Source organism: Phacochoerus africanus, chromosome X (assembly GCF_016906955.1).
Source record: "Phacochoerus africanus isolate WHEZ1 chromosome X, ROS_Pafr_v1, whole genome shotgun sequence".
In the NCBI taxonomy this organism is placed as follows: domain Eukaryota; kingdom Metazoa; phylum Chordata; class Mammalia; order Artiodactyla; family Suidae; genus Phacochoerus; species Phacochoerus africanus.
Window position 1 is genome coordinate 55,094,145 of NC_062560.1, and position 9,774 is coordinate 55,103,918.

At 43.8% G+C, this 9,774-nt stretch overlaps 1 protein-coding gene across 3 annotated transcripts; it reads right to left on the bottom strand.

The window, feature by feature from the left end:
- On the bottom strand, nucleotides 1-6,864 carry ASB12 (ankyrin repeat and SOCS box containing 12). Of its 3 annotated transcripts, XM_047765030.1 has the most exons (4): nucleotides 6,706-6,864; nucleotides 5,276-5,410; nucleotides 691-1,540; nucleotides 1-276 (listed from the first exon to the last, which is right to left on the bottom strand). In XM_047765030.1, exons 3-4 carry the CDS (start codon nucleotides 1,475-1,477, stop codon nucleotides 143-145), a joined length of 921 nt encoding a protein of 306 aa, XP_047620986.1. In that variant the 5' UTR covers nucleotides 1,478-1,540; nucleotides 5,276-5,410; nucleotides 6,706-6,864; the 3' UTR covers nucleotides 1-142. The 3 variants fall into 3 exon arrangements, with proteins under 3 accessions (XP_047620986.1, XP_047620987.1, XP_047620988.1); XM_047765031.1 differs by lacking the exon at nucleotides 5,276-5,410; XM_047765032.1 differs by lacking the exons at nucleotides 5,276-5,410; nucleotides 6,706-6,864 and adding an exon at nucleotides 6,639-6,698.
- Nucleotides 6,865-9,774: the final 2,910 nt, after the last annotated feature.

The window sequence follows — 9,774 nt, forward strand, 5'->3', positions numbered from 1 at the left end:
TTTATTTTGTTGAGGATTTTATTGTGGAGGGTAATACAGGAGAGCAGCTTCAGGTGAGTGGGTAGAGCTGTAGTGCCCTCCAGCTACCTGGGTCCCAGGTGGTTTTCCGGAAGCATTGTGGGTTACTGGGCAGGCTGCAAGATTACAGTTGATGTTTGAGGTAGCTAATCAACATGGGGGGAATATCCAGCTTGTCTATGGCTTGTGGCTGGCTGGCCTGGTGCAGGGCTTTGCGGATAGCTAAACGAGCCTGTGATATTAGCGACCGTGGAGTGGCTACAGCAAGGAAAAACAGGTCATGAGAAGCAATTCTCAGTGTAATTCTCCCACCCAAACCTACATCTATTCTTCCCTGGCTGCTGCAGCCCTAATTTCTTTCTCCCTTCTAAGAAATGGCCCCTTCCCTGCCCTCAATGCATGATACCAACAGGGGCAAACTGAGGCCTAGAGAGGGCATGTTCAAATTCAAAAAACAGTCAGTGGCAGAGCCAGAACAAGAAATTGGGCTCACACTATCCCCTATCTCATCTTAGTAATCTCTTCCCTAGAAAAGAACCTTTAACCTCTCTCCACTGGGGCCCCAGAAGGGAGGTGTTTTCTCCAATTCATCCCAGAAGGATCAGCTTTGGGGGTGATTTGGGACCCTGGGAGCCCCAAGCCAGGGGGCCTATTAGAGCTGGTCACACTCACCTCGGGCCTGTAGCAGCAAAGCAGTGCCTTTATCACATTGAGAGTTCAGGTCCAGGGAGAGAGATGGAAGGTAGACGTTAGCACCAAAATCAATTAACAGCTGGATATACTCTGGCTCACATTTATGGTGGAGGCAAATTTCCAAGAGGGTGCGGGGCCGTGGGACTCGAGCCAACAGGTGTTGATCAGTGCAGTTATAGTCAGGATCTGCTCCGTGGAGCAAAAGCAGGCGGAAACAGTCAAGGTGACCATAGACTGCAGCCAAATAGAGGGGGCCAGAACATGAAGCTATGTTTGATGACCAGACTGGTAGTTTTGCCTTGACATTGGCCTCTGCACCATGACCCAGGAGCTCTTGCAAGATGGCAACAGCACCATCACGGGCAGCTGTGAGCACAGGAGAGCAGTTGTTGTAGATGCTACCACCAGGACAGGCACCAGCTTCCAAAAGCACACGCACACAGTCCAGATGGCCATGACTGACGGCGGTAAAAAGTGGTGTCTGTGCCTTGACGTCCAAGCTGTCAACGTCAGCACCATGTGCCAGGAGGACCTGCAAGCAGCTAAGGTGGCCATAAGAAGCAGCCAAGCGCAAGGGTGTCCCAGGGACACCCCAGCCACTCCTACTATTGATGAATCGTTTGTATCGCTCCTGGCGCAAAAGCTGGTCCAAGGTATAGGAGTTGTTGTTGTACACTGCTTGATTGAGGGCCTGCTTCTCCGCTGTGTCAGTGTCCTCCTCCTCCTTGTCGGGCTGCAGGAGGGAGAAGATCTTGGTGATGTCCATGAGGTTCACCTTGGCTGACTAGAGCCGAATTATTCTCATTATGAGCAGGAGGATATGGCAGATCTGTGGGTGACAAAACAGGAGAGAGACTGCGGGCCTCCATCAAAATCCTGGATGACATCCCTTTCCCCCCATCTTTCACTATCAGGCTCTTCACTCATGGGTCTCCTGCTTCTAACTCCTACTCTATCTTATTTCAGACCCCAGAGATATCTGCTAAAATAGATAAAATTGTTTCACAGCTTGGTGCCTTTGCATATGCTGTTCTGCCTGCCCTTCAAACTCCTACTTATGGCAAGCCTTCCCTAATCTCCTCCCTCTGCTCAGGGATTCCAAAGAATTACAAGTAGACTTTAGCTATGAACTTTAACACCACATTTCCACTTATCTGTGCTTCACTACTGTGTATAACTCCAGGGGAAGGACTCCTGTATCCATTTTATTATTCCTCCACTCCCAGTAGGGCCTATATCATGGCTGGAGATTTGGTAGATGCATCTTTCTTAGTTTAGAATGTGTAGAGTAATGAGGAGATTCTTGTCTGGCAGTTGCTAAGTCAACAGAATGGTTGGTGTCAAGCTGTTATCCCTGAGCATTCTGACATCAATCTCATGGAGCAGGCCTTCAACTCTACCTCTCACCCCTTTAATTGAGATTCAACTTCTTCACAGCCCTTCATATGTCGCCTCCCTTCAGACTCAGGCCACATGCTTCAGGCAACAGAGTTGCTCAGGAAATGGATGTTGAATGACATTTACTGATTAAATAAAGATGTGGCATTACAAATAACACTCTTCAAGTAAAATGAAGTCAAGAGATGGTAAGAAATAATTGAGGTTTCCAGGGGAAGTCCTCCTCTCTGTTGACAACTGCTTTTTCTACCAGGACCACTTCAATCCAGGAGTCCCTTTGATTTCCAATATATTTTTGGAATCTGTGGCTTCCCCATCTCTCTGAGTCAAGCCTTTTCCCATCCTCTCTATTCCACCCAGTCTGAGGCCTTACCTCAACCCTCAACTTTTCTCTCCTCATTATCCTCAGGCCCTACAAAAATCACCCATGTACCAGTGACCGACTCAACCTAACCCCTTGACATTTCTAGTCCTATTCCTAATGCTCAAAAGTCAAAGACACGCACCTCAGTTTGTAATGTCATCAGGGTAAGCTGGTAGGTTTTTCAGAGATCAAGTTTCCCTCTTCTCCCATACCCTGCAGCCCTGGGCTCAGGGCCACACACCTCATTTTATTCACTGTCCGCCTCCAGTCTTCTTTGTTAGCCTGAGGCCTCAAATACACACCTCATAGAATAAATTGTGAAGTGAGTGGGTGGGGTCTCCCTCAACTTTAGGCCCACCTCCATGAGTCAGCAGCAACTCCATATATGGTCTTTTTAATTATTCACTTTTGGGGTGCAATTATAAGAAGAGGATTTTAGAAATCAGGCAGACTTAAGTTTGCAACCCAGCACCCTCATTTCCTTAGTAACCTTGGGTAGGTCTCTTCCCTCCTTTGGGATTCAGTTTCCTCATTTATAAGACAAAGGATAGTCCCTGCCTCATGGAGCTCTTAAGAGAAAGAGAGGAGTTCCCGTCGTGGCGCAGTGGTTAACGAATCCGACTAGGAACCATGAGGTTGCGGGTTTGGTCCCTGCCCTTGCTCAGTGGGTTAATGATCCGGCGTTGCCCTGAGCTGTGGTGTAGGTTGCAGACGCGGCTCGGATCCTGCGTTGCTGTGGCTCTGGCGTAGGCTGGCGGCCACAGCTCCAATTCGACCCCTAGCCTGGGAACCTCCATATGCCACAGGAGTGGCCCAAGAAATAGCAAAAAAGACAAAAAAAAAAGAGAGAAAGAGAGATACCATACATTAGATCTTCAAAGGTAAGCTTCCTCTGCACCTTCAACCTCTTCATTAGCTCCTTTCCCTCAATTGTCTTTGGAAACAAAACAAAACACTTCTATGGTCCCATTCTAGCTACTTTTCTCTTATTTTCATCTCTCTCTTCTTCACCGAACCTCTCCAGAGTTTTTTAATCATCTCTTTGCCCACTTACCATTCACTTTTCCACCCTCTGCAGTCTGGCTCCACCCACTCTCAATCACATACTGAGATAGTTCTTTAAAAGTCATCCTTGTGGTTAAATCTACTGGCTGCTTCTCAGACCTTTACTTCTCTGACTTTTCTGGGACATCTATTCCCACTGACCACTTCCTCCTATGTAGGCCTCCCTTGGCTTTCTCACCAGCACACTTTCCTGATTTTTCTCCCCTCTGTCTCCCCAGAAATAGTTCCCCCAATTCTTTCCTTGTTCCAGAGCTGTAGCTTTCACCTTTATCCTGATGATTTCAAGTCGGTGGTATCACACCACCACTACTGCCATCACCATCACCAAACTTGGTTCATATCTCGGTTCTTCATTATCTAGCTCATCAACCAAACCAAATACTGAAGACTCACGTCAGTCCTCTTATTTCTTTGTCTCACTCCCATTTAATTGGTCATCAAATCCTGTGGATTTTACTTCCTAAAGACCTCTATAGGCTGCCCTCCTCATGCCCATCCCCACTGCCAGTGCTTTATCTAAGGCCTCCAACATCTTTTGCCTCAACTGTTGTAGTAGTCTCCTAGCTAGTTTCATTTCTTAGTAATTTCTCCACATTGTGGCTAAAGTGATTATTTAAAAATACAAATCTTGGAGTTCCTTCTGTGGTGCAATGGGATTGGTGGCATCTCTGCTGCACCAGGACCCAGGTTCCATCCCCAGCACAGTGGGTTAAAGATTCTGGCATCATGGCTCAGATCTGATCCCTGACCCAGGAACTCCACTAGCCACAGGGCAGCCAAGAAAGAAAAACATATATACAAATCCTGTCTTTGCCAATCCTCTATTTTAAATTCTTTACTTTCTTCCCCTTCTTTCAGAGTATAGCCTAGATGCCTTGCCTGGCTCACAGGTCTTTCATGAGAAAATCTTGGCCAGTATTTCCAGCCTCATTTCCTACTACTCCTCTACTTATACCCCAAGTTCCAGAGATAAGGGAAGAGAAATGATGGCTCTAGATATACATCATGCTTCCTTCTGTAACATACAACTCTTTCTGATGAGTTAGTTCTTTAGTCTTTGCTCTTATAGCACTATAGCAGTCATCACACTATATCATAACTTCTTCTATATAGCTCTCTTTTTCTGCCACCACAGATTAAAAATCCATATATAGAAATGGTAAAACATGGTCAGGAATTCTGCTTCAATCCCAGCTCCACCACTTAGTAGCTGTATGACCAAGGGTAGATCTTTTAATCTCTCTGTGCCTATTTTTTCATCAAAGACAGGATGATAGTAATATCTGCCTCAGAGAGTTATTAGGATTAAATGAGTCAATACATTTTAAATGTTTAGAATAGCACCTGAATGTAGTACTCAGTAACTACTTTTACTATGATGAGGATTATTACTTAGGTCTCCAATTTCTATACTGTTGCTCCCTCCTAAGGTTAAAGTTCTATTACCACAGAGATGGAAGTTTTTCCTAATGTCACATGGCTCTTTTTGACAGTTGTATCATTAGCAAGAACTCAGAACAAATCTCTATTCTTGTGCTTTTCAAAGCTATTTCACTTAGTGGAATAGGTAATATTATTCCCATTTTGTAGATGGAAGAAACTGAGGTCCAATAGAGTAAGGGATTTGCCAGGTGCATTACCTCAGGGCAATAGCAGAACCTGAAATAGAATCCAGGTTTTCCTACTCCCCATCCTGTTCTTTCTATTGCTACATGAAAAACAAATGCATACTCCCACCTCTTGTCTCAAGCAGGCATATTACAGCTCCCAGAATCCTCAGGCTTGAGAGTTGTCCTGAATTCCAGGATTTCAGTCATAGAAGGTTTCTTTACAAATCATTTCTTCTGACACCAAGTAGGGATTCCCTTCTTACTATATTTTGGGGAGTAGTATTTGGGGAAATGAAGAGGAAAGGGAATATTAAGAGAAACGCTGAAGCTCTTACAAAGGTCATACCATGAGCCCACAGCAGGGTCCATGTAATGAGCCTCCAGAGGGAGAAAAAGCCTTGACCCCCAGTTGCCTTGGCCACTTGAGTGAATTGTGCCTCATTCAATAGAATAAGAAAATCTAACTCATCTCTTGTCAAACCTCACCTTACTGTGGTTTATTAATCAAGAGTTATTATATGTGACCATTCTGTGCAAGGATCCTCCTCCTGATCCCCAAAGTGCAGGGTTTTAAACCCTTTTTTGGTGACATTGGCCCCTCTGGCAATCTGATTAAATCTCTGGTCCCTTCTCAGGATGGATTTTAACACATAAAATAAATAGGATTAAAGGACATTATTATTGAAATATCATATATACCATATTATATCACATATATAATACATATTATATTACATATTATATATTAAATTGAAATATTATATATACCAAAATATTTTAAAAATTGTATAATATAGTAATAGAAGTTCTTTACTAACACATTAAATAACAAGATCTACTAATAATTTCTAAATGATCATGAGCATAAATGGCATTTCCAGATCCCTGCCATAATTGTAATATTATATGAAATATCTGTGATTTCTTCTGGTGACCAAGTTACAGGAACTAGTAATAGTATTGCCATTTGTTACCAGCGTTCATCCTTGAAAGAAATGGTAAATATCAGTTACAGATTAGGTGGAAATAAAGTTGATTGTTGTTCCATCCCTAATTTTGGACCCTTTGAATTCTATCTAAAGCCTTCTTGGAAGGGGGAGGGTGTCTTTGAATCTAGGTTAAGAACTCCTATGAGAGAGTGGTTTCAGTGGGTCCTAGTGTCTTCCAGGCACTAGTGGACTATTTTTAATACTTACCTTTCTCCTCCACTGAGGAGCTCTGCCCTTCTGCCCTTGATCCCACCCTGCTGCACTCACACACACAGACTCACAAATACCACGCAAAGACACAAAGACAAACCTTCACTTTCCCTGTATTGCATAACCACAATTTCCCTCAAGAAGTAGGCTGGACACCAGAGACTAGGCAGATGTGGCAGGAAGCCATCCTTCCCTATGTGGGCAGGTTTCTCCACTGACCTCCCAAGCACCCCCAGAAACCAGACCCAGTGGAAACAGACTCTGCAGAGTAGCGATCACAGGTCCACTGACCTATAGCCCAAAGGATTCACTTTTCTGTCTTTAGCTGCATCATTGTGTCCTAGGTCCAGGTACTCACCGGCTTTGGTAGCTGATGTAGCTTCCCCTGTCCCTCTGCAAAGCACAGGGCCCTGGTGGACCCCCCCCCCAAGGAGACCCCCCTATTGCCCTGAGGGTCAGGCCAGAGCAGGCAGGGTCCTTAATTCCCACTGTTAACAATACTGCCTAAAGGCTGGCTGAATAGGTCCAGAAGGCTAATTTTAGGCTACCTTCTCCCCCTCCTCCCAGGGCCGTGTTATCTTACTAATTCCATTCTGGGAGAGATCTGAGTGAGAGGAGGGCCATCTACGGGGAAGTCCTGGAAAGACTAACTGACAGACATGTGCCTGGCTAGGCCAGGACTCAGGCTCCTAGTGTGTCCTAGGGTACTCCTACCCACAATTCAAATGAGCTACAAGGCTAGGCTCCTGCACTGTGGGAGTTCCCATCCTTTCACCATGGGGTCTGAGAAGGCCCAGTTCTCCTTAGCACATCTTCTTCTGGGTCCAAACCTCTTTTATTTGGTATCCCTAACTTAGTCTCTCTGGATTTCTTTTTTTTCCTTTTTTGAAGGACCACCGATACATCTCTGCCCTCCCCTTCCCCAACCCTACCCCCCAAAGTAAAGAGGATGGTGGGAAGCAGAGACCTCCATGCTAGAACATATATCAACAAAGTTTTCTAAAGTTTAGAAAGGCCCTGATCATTTATAAAGGCCTCCCCAGTCCACCATTAAATGGAGGAAGTGGTAGGGAGATACCTTTAGAAATAGTCACGTTATCTATTTTAGGTGTCACCCAAAAAGAAGATGGAAGCCATATCTTTCTTTTTTTTCTTTTTGCCTTTTCTAGGGCTGCTCCCATGGCATATGGAGGTTCCCAGGTTAGGGGTCTAATCAGAGCTGTAGCTGCCGGCCTATGCCAGAGCCACAGCAACGAGGGATCTGAGCCGCATCTACAACCTAAACCACAGCTCATGGCAATGCTGGATCCTTAACCCACTGAACAAGGCCAGGGATCAAACCCACAACCTCATGGTTCCTAGTCAGATTCGTTAACCACTGAGCCACGATGGGAACTCCAGAAGCCAGCTTTTTCTATCCTCTGGGAAGAAATGCCAGCCTAGCATTTTGTATACAAACTATACCACAAACAATCTGATCATGTCTGAGAAATGGTTTACGGAGAAACTATCAAGAAGCCACTATGTGTAAGGTTCTAGATGCAGGAAGAACACAAATGAATGTAAAATATGGTGTCCTTGAAAGAGTTCAGTTAATTAGGAAAAATAGAAATGGCAACAATTATATTTCACATAATGTGAAAATGCCATAACTAAAAGTTACCTGTGTCCATATCAATGTCTCAGATTAGTCCACGGGGTTACTGCAGGGTACTATGTCCCTATATGCCACTGAAAACTATAATAAGTAATTTTCCTACAAATAGATTCCAGTATATATATAGATATATATATATCTATCCCAAGAGCTTAGAGTCTCTCCCTTTCCCTTCATCAAGGAAAAGAAAGTTCTAATCAGGAAAAAAGAAAAGCTATTGAGGGAACCAGAGATATACTGAGATAAAGCACCAGCAGCCCTCTTTCACATGATTACTTTGGTATTAGAATTGGCACATTGAGGAGTTCCCGTCGTGGCGCAGTGGTTAATGAATCCGACTAGGAACCATGAGGTTGCGGGTTCGGTCCCTGCCCTTGCTCAGTGGGTTAACGATCCGGCGTTGCCGTGAGCTGTGGTGTAGGTTGCAGACGCGGCTGGGATCCCGAGTTGCTGTGGCTCTGGCGTAGCCCGGTGGCTACAGCTCCGATTCAACCCCTAGCCTGGGAACCTCCATATGCCGCGGGAGTGGCCCAAGAAATAGCAACAACAACAACAACAAAAGACAAAAAACAAAACAAACAAAAAAAAGAATTGGCACATTGAAAGGGAACTTCTAACCAACCACAATGGAAAAAATAAAAATCATTAAAAAAATAAAATAAAATATTCAGTGAATGAATAGCATGAGACATTGATCATACAAATAAAACTGGGCCAAAGAAACAATTCCTTCACTGAATGCAACCACAAGTAACTTTAATATTGCTGTGAGTGATCTGCTAATAATTAGTGATCTCGTGGTCATAAAAAAAGGGGAATTTCCACATTTCTGAGTGATGTTTAATGACTTATTAAATGCTTCCAATAATTGTACATCCTCTATATGCAGAAGTAGCATATCTCACTATTGGACAGCTTAGTTAGTCCTTCTTTCTGCTAAGCCTATATTTGCACTGATAAAGCAGCCCTGAGGTTAACTGCTGATTCTGTCTTCACTTACCCATCAGACTTCCGAGAACACAATAGTTTTCTTTGCCCCCAAACAGCCCTCTACAGGGTCTTAACAAAAGTATCTTATCCTTCATGTCACCTTATCTCAGGGAAAACAGCCCAACTCCTTCAACTATTTATTTCATGCTGGTGTCTATTCATTCCCTTCCCATGTCTTGTCTACCACACTCAGGAAGTGGTCTCAAAGCCTGCTTACACATTAACAGCACTAAAGAGTTCACAGGAGGTCAGATGACTCCTTAGGAAAGTGTCAGGTGTGTCCCAGTGTGATCAACAACTCTGAAGATCAGAGTTTGAGCCGGCTTACTTCAAGCCAGTGGTCTGTAGCTGTTTAATTATCTGAGGCCTCATGAAAACCTGATTAGCAACCAATAAACAAGCTACTATGATGTGGTATTATTCCTGAAAAAAAAAAAGGATTAGTAGGATTTTTAATAGAAAATTATTGAGATAATTATATATTAGCATGCAGTTGTAAAAATAATACAGAGACCCCCTGTAGACTTTACTATTTATTCCCATGGTGGCATTTTGAAAGACAATACAGTAGTAGGATATTGACATTGATACAATCTACCTATCTTAGATTTCCCAGGGTTTACTTGTAGTCATGTGTGTGTGTGTGTGTACTTACTTCTGTACAATTTTATTACACAGTAGATTTTTGTGTATACCACCACGGACAATATATAGAATAGTTCTATCACAATAAGGATATTGCAGATTTCCTTTTTATAGCCATATGCACTCTTTTCCTAC

Excerpts from the sequence above, each read along its gene's own strand:
- ASB12 (XM_047765031.1), bottom strand. The coding sequence starts at position 1,477 with ATGGACATCACCAAGATCTTCTCCCTCCTGCAGCCCGACAAGGAGGAG. Across the intron at positions 277-690 it reads TTTGCTGCTACAGGCCCGAG|CCACTCCACGGTCGCTAATA; the intron begins GTGAGTGTGACC and ends TCCTTGCTGTAG.